Below are 18,400 nucleotides of genomic sequence, written 5' to 3' on the forward strand. Positions count from 1 at the left end.
CCTAATACCATAATAAGAATTTATTGACACGGCACAGACTGAGACAGACATTTTTAAAGAGGTCAAAACTAAATATTCATACAATCAAATCATTTTATTTCATCATCATCAACATCTCCACTGCTGAGCTCAACGTCTTCTGTCCACGCCAAACATGCCCAGATGTTTCAATATCATCCCTCTCCGTTGTACTTTTTCTTCCGATATTCATGTATTTCTCCAGTGCTGCTTCGATCATTTCTGAGCTCTCTTCCTTGTTTCGGTACAGTTAACTTTCATTTCCTGTTTCCGGGCGAATACTGATTGTTTGGGACCAGGCTTCTTTTGTTACCAACATTTTTGAAATAAACAAGACTACACAAAATAAGGAACGTCTTTCAATATTAAAGTATTTCTTCTCGTAACAAATTTTACGTGCGTGATTTTTGGTGCTCGACTGTGCGAGTGCGATGGCGCGCGGGCGCCAAATCACAGTGACTGGTGTCGTAATGCCTCCCACACCTTTTTTGAGTTAATTTCCGTGAAGCACTCCTCAATATTCTTTTTGTAGGCCGCTTTGATGCCTCTCTTGAAGTCAGCTCTGGCCGCGCCGCATCGCGCCCTGTCCCCGACTTGAAGGCGGTGTTGCGGCATCTCAGGAGTGCCTAAGTCTCTCGGGGTCATCCGGGGTGTTTGGTTGCGGAAAACCTGGATCCGTCTAGTGGCAGTCACAGTGTCGCTGCGGTTTTTGATATAAGACAGAACAGTAACTGTGTGTTCCTGGAGATTCTGGTGTTCAAACCATTCCCAAACAGTGCGTGGAAAAACATTCCCGCAGCTGAGAGAGTGCATTCTCAGGCCATGTTGTAATTGTCTTTGAGGCCTCGTTTGTTTTTGTAGGGGGGTGGATGTGGGCGTAAGGGTGATGCAAATATCAAATCAATCGCGTGTTGCGGATTTCGCCGTCTTTTTTTTCTTTTAAACTCGGAGAACAGAAAGTCATGCGAAAAGTACTACAATATTGAACAGTAGGATGCGCATTCAAAATACAAGTGACGGTCAAAGTAAGTTCTCCTGTTTAGTGCATTTTTGGTTCTTTTTCAAATGTAAAACGTTGACCTCCGTGTTTTCTGTGTAGCAAAAATGAGATTAAAAAAAAAGAAAAATCAACTCACTGATATGACTGCGCTTACTCCTGATGTTTCCCACAAGACCAGCACACCTGTCCGGCAGACCGATTCAAATGCCAGAACAACCGCTGCATCCCAATGCGGTGGCTGTGTGATGGCGATAACGACTGCGGCAACGATGAGGACGAATCCAACAGCACGTGTTCTGGTATGCTTCGTGTGCGCCTCAGCTTTCACATTGCGTTCGTCTGATTTGTCAGTGGCTATTGAAGTTCAATTTGAAGGGACAGAAGTATAGTGATGGAGCATTGGTAGCCCCTGGCTAATTTTCACTTTAGTCCCTTGACGAGGGTGTGTGTGTGTGGGGGGTGGGGGTGGGGGGGGTGGGGTTGGGGTGACTATTGCAGAAACAAAACCTGATTAAATAACCGACAGGTTGAATTGAAGTGCATTGTGAGAAGATGTCAGCACATATCAGTTAATGTCTATGTCTACTATGGCTTAAACTCAAATGATCCTTTAACCAGTTTTTCAGATGTTTAGAGAATGAGCGAAAGGGTTGGGAGGGCACTTATAGTGCTGGAGTCAGTGTCACATTCTGTCACTGACGTTGTTATTGGTATAAAGGTATAAAGGTTTCCAACCAGGGGTATAAAAAGCAAACGGACTTGGATTTTCCCCTTTTGAAGATATATTTCTGTGGGGTTTCTAAGACTTTTGGCGTCAAGGGACACCTTACAGGGCAGAAATATTCCCAAGGACACCCCATACTCCTAAGCCAACTACGCCATGCTCTATCTACCATGTCAACCCTTAAATGGCAAATAAGAAAGTTGGTTGTTTTGAAGAAAAAAAAATTGAAATGTTACAGCAACATTTTCTTTTTAGGGGTGGAGGGGGGGGGGCGTGGGGATTGCAGCTAGATTATGGTAATAGTTGTATTTTGAATGCAGTTCTATTTTTTTCAAGATGAAGTAATATAATATTGAAATCATAGATGAAAGAGAAGTCATAAAATACTTTATTCTTGTAATATGCCTTTACTTTAGAAGTTATTTTTTTTCAGTAAAAAAATTCTGATTTAAAAAAAAAAAAAAAAAAAGACTACGCTACCTGCATGAAAAAAATCCTCATCCTCCCCAAAAAGATTTATTCCTGTAATAATACAATCTATTTAAAAAACAACTTTCATTTTTATTTCATGCAAGGCTGTCAGATGTATGTTATGATACATCAGTCATATCAGAGCCTTTAGTTAAAAACTCAGGTATTTATTGTTTTATTGCATTTTTTTCAATCAGTACATTTGTTACGAGACAGTACGTTGAGATAATACCACAGAGATTATAGTTATGGATAATTGGTATCCCCGATAGACCCCAGAGGTATGTGGACCCCCGTTTTCAGTACCACAATACATTTCATAAAAAAACCCACCACAATCCGTGTTTGTTATCAAACGTTTAAGTTCCCAAGATCAGCGTATTTTGCTTGACCTCCATGAATGTCGAGCGAGAAAGCAAAAAAAGTTTGACCTTTTCTCACCTGCCAGCACGCACCTGCCCTCCAAATCAACACCCGTGCGCCAGCGGCCGTTGCATCCCGATCTCCTGGAGATGCGACCTGGACGACGACTGCGGAGACCGCTCAGATGAACCCGACTCATGCGGTGCGTCAGGATCGCATCACATTTTTGTTTGTCGCGTCGCCTGGAATGGCGCAGAGACGAGAAATTGATTTCAGCCCACCTGACTCCTCTTCTTTCCTCGTCCCTAGCCTATCCCACATGTTTCCCCCTTACCCAGTTCACCTGCGCAAATGGTCGCTGCATCAACATCAACTGGCGCTGTGACAATGGTAGGCAACGACGTACCTCGGACTTTCTTTGCTGAAGCAAACTCATCGTTTAGCGGGCGTGCCTCTGCGCAGACAACGACTGCGGGGATAACAGCGATGAGGCCGGCTGCAGCCATTCCTGCTCCAGCGTGCAGTTTAAATGTAACAGCGGTCGCTGCATCCCGGAATACTGGACTTGTGATGGCGATAACGACTGCGGAGACTACAGCGACGAGACGCATGCCAACTGTACCAATCAAGGTAGAGAGCATGATGTCGGTCGGATGTCCTTTTCTCCTCCTTTTCCAAAGCGTTCCCTCATGGATCATCATTTGTGACGTTATCATGTTGCTCGGGCCGCATTTCACCTAACTCCCAAAGACCAACGCTTGAGTGTGTATTTTCTGATCTTATAAGAATATCTCTTCAAAGTTACCGTGTGTTACTGAAGTAAGTACTTTCTACAAAATAATGACCATTTAGGTGTCATGGTAGTTGGAACTTGGCGATGATTGCTAATAGTCACGTGGCTGACAGATCTGTAATGTGATTTGTCTCACGCTCTTCCTGTTTTTGCTCACCTAACGCTAATGTTGGTTTTCGTGACTGCTTCAAAAAATGATCCTGTGTGATGCTCTATACTTCTTCTTTTCCTTTCAGCTTGTCCCGTTAGGGGTCGCCACAGCGTGGCATCTTTTTCCATCCAATCCTATCTATCTCGTACATCCTCCTCTCTAACACGGTCCGCTGTCCTCATGTCCTCCCTCACCACATCCATCAACCTTCTCTTTGGTCTTCCTCTCTCTCGCTCTTATGCCTGGCAGCTCCATCCTCAGCACCCTTCCACCAATATAGTCACTCTCTCGTCCAAGCCGTCTGCTCTCTCTCCCCTCGTCTCCAAAACATCCAACTTTGGCTGTCCCTCCCTCTCATGAGCTCATTTCGAATCCTATCCAACCTTCTCACTCCAAGCCAGAACCTCAGCATCTTCATTTCTGCCGCCTCCGGTTCTGCTTCCCGTTGTTTCTTCAGCGCCACCGTCTCTAATCCGTCCATCATGGCCGGCCGGCCTCACCACTGTTTTGTAAACTTTGCCGTTCTTCATCCTAGCAGACACTCTTCTGTCACATAACACACCAGACACCTTTCGCCAGCTGTTCCAACCCGCTTGGACCCGTTTCTTCACTTCCTTACCACACTCACCATTGCTCTGTATTGTGGACCCCAAGTATTTGAAGTGGTCCACCCTCGCTATCTCTTCTTCTTTGATGCTCTATATTTTTTCTTTTTTAAAAACAAGATTCATTTTCAATGAGTTCATGCTTGTACAAACACAATTCCAATGAACTTAGAATGTTGTGTTGAAGTACAAGGATTTGGAAGTCACGTTCACCCTTTATTTAATTGACTATAAAATACTTCATGATCATGAACTGAGTTTTATGTCTGCAAGGTCCTCCAAAAAAGCTGGGACAAGATTGCAAAAAGTTGAGGAATGCTCATCCGACACCCATTTGGAGCATCCCACAATTGAACCGGCTCATTGGGAACAGGCGAGTGCCGTGATTGGCTAGAAAAAGAGCTTCTCTGAATTCATTCAACAGCAAAGATGGGGTGACGTTTACCTCTTTGTCAACAAATGCTGAGTGAGTCTCACAGTTTAAGAACGAAGGAAGAATGTTCCACAATGTACAGTTGCAAGGGATTTGGGGATGGGATCATTTTATGTTCCATAATCTCATCAAAGGATACAAAGAATTTGAAGCAATCACTGCACGTAAGCAGAAAGGCTGAAAACCAACACTGAATGCCCGTGACCTTTGATCCCTCCGGTGGCACTGCATCAAAAACCGACATGTATGTGTCAAGGATATCCCCAGATGGACTCGGGGAACACTTCAGAAAAGCAATGTCAGTGCATACAGTTTGACACTGCATCCGTAAATGGAGCATAAAACGCTACTATGCAAAACAGAAGTCATTTTTCAACAACACCCAGAAACGCCGCCGGCTTCCTCGGGCCCGAGCTCATCTAAGACGGACATCCGCAACGGGAAAAAGTGCTCTGTGGTCCGACAAGTCCACGTTTCAAATTATTTTGGGAAATTGTGGACGTCATGTCCTCGGGGGCCAAAAAGGAAAAGAACCATCCAGACTGTTATGGGCGCACAAATCAAAAGCCATCTGTGATGGTGTGGAGCTGTGTTAGGACCATTGGCAAGGGTAACTTACACACCTGCGAAGGCACCGTTGATGCTGAAAGGTGGATCAAGGTTTTGGAGAAACATACGCGAAGCGCAGAATACGACAAAGGCGATCCCGGACTGTTGAGCAGCTGAAGCGAGAATGGGAAAGAATTGCACCCTCCTCGGTTCCCAAATGTTTATAAGAATGTGGTTATGTAACAGTGGCAAACGTGACTCGGTCCCAGCTTTTTTGGAACGTGGTGCTGCCATAAAAATCAAAGTTAATGATTAGTAGCTAAAAATAATCATTTAGCAGTTTGATTTATGAAATGTCTTTGCAGTGTATTTGCTTAAATATAGGTTGAACCCCATTGTGTCCTCTTTTTATGTTCAGCGCAAAGTGTTTGTTTTGTCTCCCTGCAGCCGGAGGTCCATTTCAGATCTAAAATGGTCTAATCCGGAGCGCCATAGGTTCTGATTTCTGTTGAATGGTTTGTTTGGTGTCCATGTTGCGCTACGGAGTTAGCGGTTATGGCCGCTGGATCGGCCCTTTCATCTTTGACGACTTTAGGTTGACCCCCGCCCTCTTTGTCTCTCCAGCTACTCGCCCCCCGGGCGGCTGCCACGTAGATGAGTTCCAGTGTCGTATGGACGGTTTGTGCATCCCCATGCGGTGGCGCTGTGACGGTGACACGGACTGCATGGACCTGAGCGACGAGAACAGTTGCGAGGGTGTTACTCGCATGTGCGACCCAGCCGTCAAGTTCAGTTGCAAGGATTCAGGTTAGGAAATTCTCAACCGGTGCTGTACTGATGAAATCAATGCCTTCTGTTTTGATAAATGTTTAACACAACATCCCGACTTCATTGGAATTGGGGTTGTTTAATTGGGTGCTCGGTCTCACTGATGGGATGAGCTGTTGTCGCACTGATGATGTTTTTACCCTGGGTAATTTGAACTAAATGAAGTTCCAAGTAATATCATTGAAAGTGTTTGTGGAAGGGGGTGGGGGTGGGGGGCGCACGCACACACACACACACACACACACACACACACACACACACACACACACAGATTGTGTGAGCGTTAAATAAATGTTTTGCTCTGATTATTTAGGGGAAGCTATGCTCATTTTATTATTTTTAGTTTAGTTTAGTTTAGATTGCCCCGAGTGTGTGGAAACTAGGCGTCTTTGCTTATCCTGTGTGACATTTATTTTCAAACTTGACAAAGCACACTCGAAACATCTGATTCGGGAGAGACCGCCAGAAATTGTCATTGTGCACTGAAATAACCTGAATGGAAGAAATGCAGACTTGAAAGACATTTTGTCATCAGCAACATGGCCCATAGATCAGGGGCGCTCAACGTATCGATGGCAGTTTTGGTCCATCGCGTGACGGCGTGCCCAAAAAAGGCTTCCTTTTCCTGTCGGTCGTCTCGTCGCTTGATTCGGGTGTGGCCAATACGTGGACCGCGCGCACATAAAGGGGCATTCTAGCGAGACGCTCTCTCATTTGCTTTCTTCACCGCAATCGTGGCGACGCAATCCCCGTAGATCACGAGAAGCTGGCCGGAGTGAACAAGTGTGGGCACCTCTGCCACAGATCATTCAGTAGCACCAAAACTGGTCACCGCTAATTTTTCTTTGTGGCATTTCAACAATATCGGCGTTTGCCACATATCGTTTGTCTGCGCCTGACTGCTGCTCATTTGCACCTAATCGATTCAGATGCTGCATTTGAAGACATTTCCGATTTGATCAATTGCAGACGCTAAATTGGCACGTGCTCCTCCCCACGCTGCGGCGATTTTGTCAGTTTGGCATGCACCATCTTAGCTGCACCCCCTCCGTAGATGGGCTCACCGCATTTGTGGCGGCTGTTCCACAAGCAAACGTGGAGCGAATCGCGCTGTACAACGTTGAAACGCTGACACAAGTTGTGGAGAGAGGCTGAAGTTTGCCATCGTGCGTGTAATCTTGCCAGGTCGCTGCATCAGCAAGGCCTGGGTGTGCGACGGCGACAGTGACTGCGAGGACAACTCGGACGAAGTCAACTGCGAAGTGCTGGTGTGCAAGTTGTCTCACCACTTGTGCGCCACCAACCACTCCGTCTGTCTTCCTGACGAGAAGCTGTGCGATGGCACCGACGATTGCCCAGATGGCTCCGATGAGAAGCTTTGTGGTACGTATTTCCACACGAGAAGGAAACTTAGCCGGTGCATCACCTGTACGTACACCTTCCTCAATTAGGGAGGAATCGCCGAGTAGCTTGTGCGATAGAATTAATCGGGAATTCAAAAGCAATAGCTATTGCACACTGACATATTTGAAGGAAAGTAGCTGCCGTGTCTACGAAAGTAGGGAAGAGTATAAAACTTGTGACATTCAGACAGCACAAAGAAATGTTCATTGTTAAATTTGCAAGCAGACGTCCAAGTCACCGCTTCGTTTCAAAACGTTTACGCAAACTTCAGACTGCACCTCTAGAGGAACAGCTCCGTAAGAAATGGGTCTTTTTCCTCAGCTTGACAGCAGTAGTAGGTAATGAACCCATCGTTACATTATTTGGTTGTATCTTTTACTGTTTGTCGTCGTGACGGTCACGAGTGAGCCCGCAGCCTATCCGAGCTGATTTTGAGAGGGAAAGAAATGGAAAACTGATTATTACTTTCAGACAACACAAAGAAAAGTTAGCTGATTTTGAGCCAGCCTGTATATGTGTACCTTGATATTGGACCGTGGGAGCTACGATACTGTACAGTATATACAGTATTGTCCTGCGCCTCCTGTTGAGTTGTTTCATTGTAAAGCAAGGCCTTGTTGTTTGTGCCCCGTAGACTTGTGTTCGCTGGACAACGGCGGTTGTAGTCACAACTGCAGCATTATTCCCGCTGAAGGCTTCATGTGTTCCTGCCCCCTGGGGATGGAGCTCGGTACGGACAAAAAAACCTGCCGCATCCAGAGCTTCTGCCCCAAGCACCTCAAATGTAGCCAGAAATGCGAGCAGGAAAAGGCCAGCGTCAAATGCTCCTGCTATGAGGGCTGGGAGCTGGAGTCTGATATGGAGAGCTGCAAAAGCACCGGTGAGGGACAGTACTCTCGACTGGGGCTCTCGTAAAAGGATTGTGTTAAAGACACCTCATTCATATTTAGCTCTCTTCCACCTTCATTGTCATTAGATCCCTTCAAGCCTTTCATTATATTTTCCAACCGACATGAGATCAGAAGGATTGAGCTTCACAAGGGGGAGTTCAACGTCCTGGTGCCTGGCTTGAGGAACACCATCGCATTAGACTTTCACCTCAACCAGAGCACCTTGTACTGGACTGACGTGGTGGAGGACAAGATCTACCGTGGGAAACTGTCGGAAAACGGAGGTGAGTTAGCATTAAAGTCAATGTAGAGTGTTTACCTCAAGATCGATGATTACATGACGGAGGAATTTACAGGCCACTTGGAAAGGAAAGATACAAAGCGTCATTTCCGGACTAGAAGCCGCGACTCCCATTCTGATTCTGAGACGAGGGGGGGGGTATATGTGTCGAGGAAGACGCAAGTGTCATGTAACTTTGCGCTTTGTCCAATGAATAAAATTAGCATGAACAGACCCGTATTATGGAAAATGCAAGAAGAAATGCATATGACGCGGCTTTCCAGTTAAAAGCAATTAAGTTGGCCGATTAAAGAAGGAAACAGAGCTGCTGCACTTAAACGTGGCTTCAATGAATCGATGGTGAGACGCCGGAAACGGCAGCGGGAAGAACTGGAGCAATGTGAAAAGACGAAAATAGCTTTCAGTGGAAATATTTGCAGGTATCCTGAACCGTGTTGCTGCTGTGTTACTCCTGCGTGTCACTAACTTTTACCGGTATGTATGTATGTATTTATTTATTTTACCCATCCCTGTTAGTGCTGTGTTACTACCGTGTCACAGGCGCTGTTTGGAAAGAAAAGCCAAGGTCTTTCTGTGTACCGTCTTTGTAAATATCTCATATTTCAACCTGGGCACATGCAGCTTGTAGACAGGTGCGGCTTATGTATATACAAAGTGTTGTTTCCTTTAAATATGTACTGGGTGAGCCTTATCAAGTGCGGCTTATAGTCCAGAAATTACAGTATACAGTGTGTGTGTGTGTGTGTGTGTGTGTGTGTGTGTATATATATATATATATATATATATATATATATATATATATGAACTTTGAGAATACCTACTGCAAAACTGCAAGCATCCTCTGTCTGAAAGAGGTCTGTCAAGGGTCTTGGCATGTCGGTGTCACAATGATATGCTCGGTTGTCACCACCCACTCTGCACGTTAACGGCATGAAGGAATTATCATACATTGTGAAAAATGGCCACTTTTGCGGACACACATTTACGACAAACAAATGAGTGGGAGCACTATACTATCTTGTACATGTGTATGAGCATTTGAAAGTATCTCGTTTGCATATGTTGCGGCTTTCTTCTGGTCCCAATGGGGGTGTCCAAAGCAAGTAACTCACATGATTTGTTTGACATGATTGTTACTTCCGATGCCCTTCGCGACGAGACACAACCCACCCATTTTCTTTGTTCTTTTTCTCATCCGTGTTTGGGATGGGCAGTGGCTGGCCATTTGCTCTAACACCACCACCAAACTACCACTGTGGTTTTGTTCCAAAATGCTGTATAGCAAATAGTTATTAGGGCAGTAATCAGGTGAAAGCATTTTTTTCCATCATGCGAAACGATCCGTGATCATACAGTAGCTTGTCATTTCAATTTGTTTTCCTGTTATACAATCTGGAACCTTCTTTATTCTGTCACATAGACAAAACGGATGGCTAATAATTCCATTATCAGTTTTCATAAAGATTCGGTATGAAAAGAGGGAAACATTTTATTTAATTGAGGCAGAAGAAGAAAAAATGAATAAGCCCGTCCATGTGGTTTCGGGGAAATGTAATTTTTTTTTTTTTTTTTGCTGGTGAGTTTATCAAGCCACCAAGAACAAGAAACACCAAGAAACAAAAAAAAATCTTTTTTTTTTTTTTTTTCTGAAATCGAACATCTTTTATCATTTCATTTAACAGCATTTCGGAGGCTGGTGTGGCCTTGTGTCCTTGCTAGTAAAATTGAGCTCTGCCTGCTGGGTGCAACTTAATCATGAAAAGTGTTCACGGTAGGTAGCCCTGCCCCTCAGTTTGAAAACCATAGACAACGTAAACAAGGAAAACCCCTTTTATGGAGGAAATACACATTTGACTGGGTTTTTCAACAAAAACCGGGAAAAAAATGAGATTACACAGAGGCAGCATTGGTGGTCTGTGACCCAGTCGTGGCTGGCCCAGGCCTCCTTGCCAGCCAAGGTTGTGTTCCCAGCACAGCACTCGCAAAGCTTTGTCTGTTCCCATTTGTCTCAACGCTGGCTGTGCGTGACTACAGCCAGCAGCGCTGATCCGGCGTAGGAGGCACAACTCGGCTCTTCTTCCGGTTCCCTGGCTTCCAACAGCGCCTCTGAGCGTGTATCGCCGCTCCTGTGGCGTTCCTGAAGCCATTTAATAACCTTTAAGCCAGCATTCTTTCAAACAAGCAATTGCAGTGTCACTTGAAGGGCCCGTGAAGAACTCTCCTAATCATCCTCAGTCAGAGATGATGATGCATTCTGCCTTCGTACTTAGTTTGCAAGAGAGCCAGTTGTTTCTGGGAAATAATAGGCTGGCATTTCTTCAAATTTTGGCTGAATGCTGGGGAAGATATCGTGTGTGTCAAAGCCGCATGCGTGCCATTCTTCCCTGATGGATTCCATAGGTGTCCGGAATTGTAACATCTTTGTGCACTCTCTTTTCAAAAATGAACCACACAATATGTTCCCTCAGCTGGAGTCTGGGTCTTACTGTTTGTAAATCCCAAAAGTGGCTCATTTCCATTTTCTGCCATTTAACATTCATTAAACTGCGATTTCTCACCGTGCACTGGACAGCTTTGACCAGTTTTGAAGTCGTTATCCAATATGGGCTGGCAACTCCCGAGGGCCTGGCGGTGGACTGGATCGCGGGAAATATCTACTGGGTGGAAAGCAATTTGGACCAGATTGAAGTGGCCAAACTGGACGGGACCATGAGGACGACGCTGCTGGCTGGGGAAGTCGAGCACCCGCGAGCCATTGCGCTGGACCCACGTGACGGGTAAAGTCGCCCAGTGGGAATTTTCATTCATCCCTGTTGCTGTATTTCATTTGATAGCTGACAATCCAGACTCACATCCTTCTTGTGTGTCATCAGGATTCTATTTTGGACCGATTGGGACGCTAGTCTGCCCAGGATTGAGGCAGCGTCCATGAGTGGCGAGGGCAGACGCACCATCCACAGGGAGACGGGCAGCGGCGGCTGGCCCAACGGACTCACCGTTGATTACATGGAGAGACGCATTGTCTGGATTGATGCCAGGTACTGTTTACCTTCCTGAACTCAAGGAGGAATTTTGTTGCAATGCATCTCCCTGGTATCCCACTCAGCCCGCTTGTTTCATAAACATGCAGTTGCATTCTCTTGACATAATGCTATGCTTCCCTCCATCGTAAGCGTACGTCTTGGTCATTGTCTTTACCATCTGAAATTTAAAGAGCGAGGGTTGCGTTGTTAATCCTGGCAAAATTCCAATTTTGCCTCAATTGACTAATCGCTCTCCCCTTTGAGTCTCTGGCCAATATCCATATCCAATATCCAGCTTCAAAAAAGGAACAACGCTGGCAATACTAAGCTACCGATAGCATTTTAAACATGCAAACCTCAACATCGATAGCATGACGCCACAGCTACGTCATTATATTCAGATTTATGCTCATGTATGTTTGTCGCCACTTTTGTCCTTGACGTCAGTTCATTTTTTTTTTTTTTTTTTTTTTAACCTCCAGATCAGATGCCATCTACTCTGCCACGTACGATGGCTCAGGGCTAATTGAGGTGTTGCGAGGTCACGAGTACTTGTCCCACCCATTTGCTGTCACCATGTACGGAGGTGAAGTCTACTGGACTGACTGGAGGACCAACACGCTTGCCAAAGCCAACAAATGGACAGGGCACAACGTTACTGTTGTCCAGCGCACGAATACGCAGCCTTTTGACTTGCAGGTCTATCACCCGTCCAGACAACCCGAAGGTAGGTTGTCACCCGATATTCAATCGTTTGGGTTTGGCTTCCTCTGCAGTGGAAAAAAAAAAAAACAAAAACCTGGCAGTGTAATGTAATGACTAAAAGGAATGCAACAATATATCAGTCCTGAGTGCTCCAATACGTCAACACTGATACTACGTTACCTGCCTGATATACATGTCTTCTAAAAAGGGGAAGTAGAGGCCACGTGAAGATAAAAACAGATGAAAACACTTTTTTAGCTGACTGCAATTATCCTTTGCAAGAATGAATGAATACCATTTCTCGCCTTCACACAAAGAGTCTAATGAAATTGGAGAGAGAGCCTCTCCTGTTTCAGTGCATACATCAAAGCATACAAAGACTGCATACGTCAAATGGAATGCATAAAATGTTGAAATCGGCGTGCCTTGGCATTAATTGCGCAGCTAGAGGAAAGGTGAGAGTTCTGGGTGGTGGTGGCCCTCAGAAAAAAACTGGGGGAGCTGGACCAACAACTTCCAAACCTCCTCACCACTGTAATGGCAGGAAAATGCTCCGGCCATAGCCAACGGGAGAGCAGCTCTTTCGCGCCACACGAAACAAAATACAGGCTGGTTACATTTGGCGGAATTTGGGGAATCCAGCGCCTAAAATACATTTCTACTACATGGATTTTACGTAACGTGGGTATTTTTTGGGAACGATGCGCTGTAAGTCTCAAAACCGAGTGTGTTTGGTTCGAACGTGTACGCTGTTATAGAGAGATGAAATTTTGTGGACAGTGCTCAGGACCTCCCCGAAGCTATGTACACGGGTGACTGAAAATTGGGAATTTGACATCAGCATGATGGAAATAACTTTCGAAGAAGTTGAACAAGTTGTTACGGCTTGGAGAATGATAGTTTCAATCAAATCCGTTTTCCCCCACAGCTCCGAACCCATGTGCCTCGGTCGACGGCAAAGGCCCTTGCTCCCACCTTTGTCTCATCAACTTCAACCAAAACTTCTCCTGTGCCTGCCCGCACCTCATGAAGCTGCAAGCTGACAAACGCACCTGCAAAGGTTAGCACTGCATCCGCACACAATTTGACATGCACACGCTTTCGTTGGACTGAAAGCCACGTGAACAGAACATGGACCCGCCCCGCAACATTGGCCAACAGTAGTTTCTGCGTGCTGTCACAGTGATGCTCCTCTCTTGTGACTGCATGCCCGTCCGTGTACATGATTTTGGAATGAAGTGTCCCATTGCATTCAATCACTCTTTGAGGTCAATTACTGATTATGGAAAGAAAATTGAGTTCTGTGCTCTAACATACAGATCAGTAGAGGGCGTAATGATTTGGTTTTGTAAGTTAACTCACTGACAAAGACGTGAATGCTCTACAATTTGATTGGTCGATGTATTTTAACCGGGAGAGGTAGAATATCAAAAAGAAAGTGGAGAAAATCGCATGAAGATTCCAATGATGGACCCCTATCAGAACAATACTTGGTACTTGATGGAAAGCCCCCCATTAGCCAGTACACCGCTCAGACGTTTCTTGTGGCCGATCGGCAGGTTTGCATAAATCTCTGGAACATTTTTGAACCATTCCTCTTTGCAGATCCCCTCCAAATCCTTCAGTTGGCTCCACAGGTTTTCTGTGCCCTGTGGGTCTGGAGACTGGCTAGCCCACGCCTTTAGAATATCAAAAAGAAAGTGGGAAAAAAATCACATGAAGATTCCAATGATGGACCCCTATCAGAACAATACTTGGTACTTGATGGAAAGCCCCCATTAGCCAGTACAGCGCTCAGACGTTTCTTGTGGGCGATCGGCATGTTTGCATACATCTCGGGAACATTTTTGAACCATTCCCCTTTGCAGATCCCCTCCAAATCCTTCAGTTGGCTCCACAGGTTTTCTGTGGCCTGTGGGTCTGGAGACTGGCTAGCCCACTCCTTTAGCCACTCTTTCATTTCCTCGGCTGCGTGTTTGGGGTCGTCATCGTGCCGGAATCCCCGTCCGTGGCCCATCTTGAGTTTTCCGGCTGAGAGGAGGAGGCTGTCACACAGTGTTTCACGGTACAAGGCTCCATCAGGATTTCCCTCGATGCTGTCCCCTTTGCAGAGAAACACACAAAAAGCGAAATGCTTCCCCCTCCATGCTTGGCTTGTCCTATGGGGTCGTAATCTGAATTCCTCTCCTCCTCTGACTGAAATGGATTCCAGAGAGCTTGATTTTTGCCTCATCTGACCATAACACTTCCTCCCAATCACATTCAGGTGTTCTTTGGCAAACTTTGAAGATGTTTGGACGGGCCGGTACGCCATCTTGAACACGAGGACTTTATGGGCGCTGCGGGATTGAATTCACTCACGACATACTGCAATACCAACTGGGGTCCCGGATGGCTTTAGACCATTAACAAGTTCCTCCCATATACAGTAGTCCCGGGCTGATGCCTAACCTTTCTCTTGAGCAAAAAGTTCTACCTCCAACGCTTCAACAATTAGTGTCCTCAGTTCCCAAACGTTTCTTGGATGCTGTTAAAAGAAAAGGTGATGTAACACAGTGGTAAACATGAGCCTGTCCCGGCTTTTTTGGAGCGTGTCACGGCCATAAAATTCCAGGTTAAACATTATTTGCTAAAAATGAAGGTTTATCAGTTGTTTAATAGTTTGGGCATGAATATCTCATCTTATAGTCTATTCAATAATCTATAGGTTGAACGCGATTTGCAAATCATTGTAATGTTTTGACTTTTGAATCTAATATCCAGGGCTTGTGGTGGAAATGTATGTTTTGAGTCCCCCACACCTCAAAATAAACAATTGCTCTAATGGGGCTGTTGCTTGTTTGCGCATGGGAATGTACGACAGATGTGTGGCCGGTTACATCTTAATTGTCTACAAACACGTTTCTTTGGTGTTATGAAGCTATAAATGAGCAAAATCCACCCACATGTAAGATATTGGCCCCTTGAATATTTTCAACACTAATGTGTTCATATTTGTGTTGCAGCGTCCCGCAAATTCCTTCTGTATGCTCGTCAGATTGAGATCCGGGGCGTGGACATCGACAACCCCTACTACAACTACATCATTTCCTTCACCGTGCCCGACATAGACAATGTGACAGCAGTGGACTACGATGCGGTGGAGCATCGTATCTACTGGTCGGATGTCCGAACGCAAACCATCAAAAGAGCGTTCATCAATGGCACCGGCGTGGAAACGGTTGTCTCTGCCGGTAAGACGTCTGCCTTTCCGGCTCTATCTTCTTCTATTTCCAATGTCGTGGTAGACTCAACATTTGGTGCTGTGATTGCGATTGGGATTCATTAGACCTTCCTAATGCTCATGGGCTGGCAGTCGACTGGGTGTCCAGGAACCTTTTCTGGACCAGCTACGATGCCAATAAGAAGCAGATCAATGTGGCCAGACTGGATGGTTCTTTTAAGAATGCCGTCATCCAGGGTTTAGACAAGCCCCATTGTCTAGTGCTGCATCCTCAACTCGGGTGGGTGTTCCTTTTTCTGCTAATCCGCCTCATTTCAAAGTCTGCTGAAATTCATTGCATCACACGTAGTGGTGGGCAGTCGTGAACGCACAAAATCTTTGCTTCTGTATTTCTGTCGGTTTTTCAGGTATCTGTGCGTATTTCTCTTCCTGAAGACTATCTGTACGCGTTTCATTTGAACACCTTACTTTTTTCAAAATAAGTGTCACTTTTTTCATCTTCCACCATTGGCGACATGATGTGGGGAAGGGAAGGTGGCGGCTGAGGGGTGTCGTTGTGGAAATAAACTCAAGGGAGCCAACTATGGTTGCAATCTCGATCTTGAATTCTTTGCGTCTCGGGGTAAGAAAATGAGGGGCAAAAAGAACAGCAGTGATTGTTATAATAGGCAAGATATTCTCCATCTATGGCTTTATTCCAGTAGTTTGTTGTTGGCTCCAAAATTATTCATTTGTGTATTGAATTGTGCAAGCCTAAAAAGAAAGCTACCAGCTTCTGGCATTCAGTAAATGAAGGTTATATTTATATATATATATATATATATATATATATTTTTTTTTTTTTTTTTTTTTTACGATTGTGCCAAGTTAGCTATACAGTCCTAGTACTCTATATCATGGACAAAAATGTGTTTTTTCGTTGGTATTCTTGTAGATTTTAGAATCTACTTTTTTTAGTTGACTAATACTAATCTTTTTTGAACTTCAGAGTTCAAAAGAGTGAATAAGAGTCATTTTGCTACCTCTGACCACAGGAAGCTGTACTGGACCGATGGTGACAACATCAGCATGTCGAACATGGATGGCAGCAACCACACCACACTTTTCGTCAACCAGAAGGGACCAGTTGGTGAGCGCCTCCATTTCACCTCAAAATAAAAAAAGGACGGCTCAGGTACCCTGTTCCTATATTCCCCACGACAAGCCGTTACTTTTCTCCAGCGCAGTGAACCATGCAGCGTATTTAACGATGCAGCTCCAATTTTTTTTTTGGGTGTCTTTTTTTCTTGCGGCTATGAGTATAAATGTACATTAACAAAAACTCGTTTGAACGTAATAGTTAAAACATGGCCGTTCCCTATAATGGACTCGGGTTTGGCCGTGAGCAGATGCCTCCAATATGTAGAAGAAGAAAACTTGAAATTCAGTGCATGTAGAAGAAGAAGAATCTATTTCAACTGCACACAGAAGAACAATCGACTTCACTTGCACATGGAACAAAACAACACCCCCTCGAGCGTGCAGAGAAGAACACGGTGCTAGTTTTTGGCAGGCTCAAAATGAAGCATGACGCGCACCAACGCAAAACATATTTTTAATTGAATTATTTACCATCTTTCGCAAAAACTGGCCCCATGCGAAGGTCTGCCAGGACCTTAAACGTGTGGAGCAGTGTGAAAGAATCTACCATCAGCAACAGATTTCAAAAGCCTGGACTGCTATGTGAGCAGAAGAGCACAACTTCAGCGGTAACGCGAGAGGAAAATAACAAGAGCGACTGAGGGACTGAAATGGTGTGTGGTGAAAACTTTCTGAGGCTCGTCAACTTCGATACTGAAGACCACGACTTTAGTGGTTTCAGTGAACAGGAGGAGGGGGAATAAAAACAGATTTTTCTGTTTATATTTGAGCTGTTCTTAGGCTGTGTTACAGTCACTCTTTGGAAATAAGGTATGTAAATAAAATCTTTGCGTTAATATCTATAATTTCATAGCTTCTTCGGTATATATCTGGGGCGTATGGTCAGTCTCGGCTAGTCTATTGGGGGAGGGCGCTACACGGAGTTATTAACCGATGCGCTCCGTCGTCCGGAAAATACGGTGCGCCTTGTGCATGAGTGTCTTCTTGTTTCCACGCAGGCCTGTCCATCGACTACGACGGAGAGCAGCTGTACTGGATCAGCTCTGGAAACGGTACAATTAATCGCTGTCAGCTGGACGGATCTAAATTCGAGAGCTTGGAAGGCATTAAAGGCAAACTCAACAAGGCCACAGCTTTGGCTATAATGGGTAAAAATCATAGTTTAAAATACTTTTTGCAGCCTTTTCCTCGCACATAGTCTCATAGCAAGTTTCTTTCGGCTTGTCCCTTTCGGGGTCGCCACAGCGTGTCATCTCAGATGAACGCATATATATGTTTGGCACAATTTTTACGCCGGATGCCCTTCCTGACGCAACCCTTCTCAGGGAATGGAGGCCCCAGTGGGATACGAACCCACAACCCCTGGTTTACCAAACCAGTGCTCTAAACCACTGAGCTACAGGGCCTCTGCACATAGTCTCATAACCCTAGCAATAAATGTTCCCTGTAGGAGACAAGCTGTGGTGGGCGGACCATGCAACTGATCAGATTGGAACATGCGACAAGAAGGATGGCAGCAACTGGACGGTTTTAAGGAACAACACCTCCCTTATGATGCACATGACAATCTATGACGAGGATGTACAGAAAGGTAAGATAGCAAGCCGGTGGGATTTGGCCCATCTCAATAAAGTTTCACATACTCCTTATGTACCGTGGGTATCAAAAAGTCCCCACACAACATCGTTTTTGTGATTTACAAAAATGAGACAAAGATCAAAAAAATCATTCATAAAATTCCACCATTAATTAGCCCTCTAAAATGTACAAGGCAAATTG

The 18,400-nt window shown here is 45.1% G+C and overlaps 1 protein-coding gene across 1 annotated transcript in view; it reads left to right on the forward strand.

Annotated features, from left to right (window-relative positions):
• Nucleotides 1-18,400, forward strand: part of LOC133493687 (low-density lipoprotein receptor-related protein 1-like) — a 104,983-nt gene that overhangs the window by 37,054 nt on the left and 49,529 nt on the right. Inside the window, exons 17-33 of the mRNA XM_061807347.1 lie at nt 1,192-1,317; nt 2,662-2,778; nt 2,886-2,966; nt 3,039-3,206; nt 5,732-5,914; nt 7,121-7,318; nt 7,974-8,219; nt 8,316-8,513; nt 11,103-11,307; nt 11,404-11,568; nt 12,036-12,280; nt 13,187-13,318; nt 15,264-15,491; nt 15,587-15,761; nt 16,516-16,610; nt 17,620-17,769; nt 18,072-18,212. Coding sequence (XP_061663331.1) covers nt 1,192-1,317; nt 2,662-2,778; nt 2,886-2,966; nt 3,039-3,206; nt 5,732-5,914; nt 7,121-7,318; nt 7,974-8,219; nt 8,316-8,513; nt 11,103-11,307; nt 11,404-11,568; nt 12,036-12,280; nt 13,187-13,318; nt 15,264-15,491; nt 15,587-15,761; nt 16,516-16,610; nt 17,620-17,769; nt 18,072-18,212 — 2,853 coding nt within the window. The remainder of the gene's footprint in view (nt 1-1,191; nt 1,318-2,661; nt 2,779-2,885; nt 2,967-3,038; nt 3,207-5,731; nt 5,915-7,120; nt 7,319-7,973; nt 8,220-8,315; nt 8,514-11,102; nt 11,308-11,403; nt 11,569-12,035; nt 12,281-13,186; nt 13,319-15,263; nt 15,492-15,586; nt 15,762-16,515; nt 16,611-17,619; nt 17,770-18,071; nt 18,213-18,400) is intronic.

Source organism: Syngnathoides biaculeatus, chromosome 2, assembly GCF_019802595.1.
Source record: "Syngnathoides biaculeatus isolate LvHL_M chromosome 2, ASM1980259v1, whole genome shotgun sequence".
NCBI classification, from domain to species: Eukaryota; Metazoa; Chordata; class Actinopteri; order Syngnathiformes; family Syngnathidae; genus Syngnathoides; species Syngnathoides biaculeatus.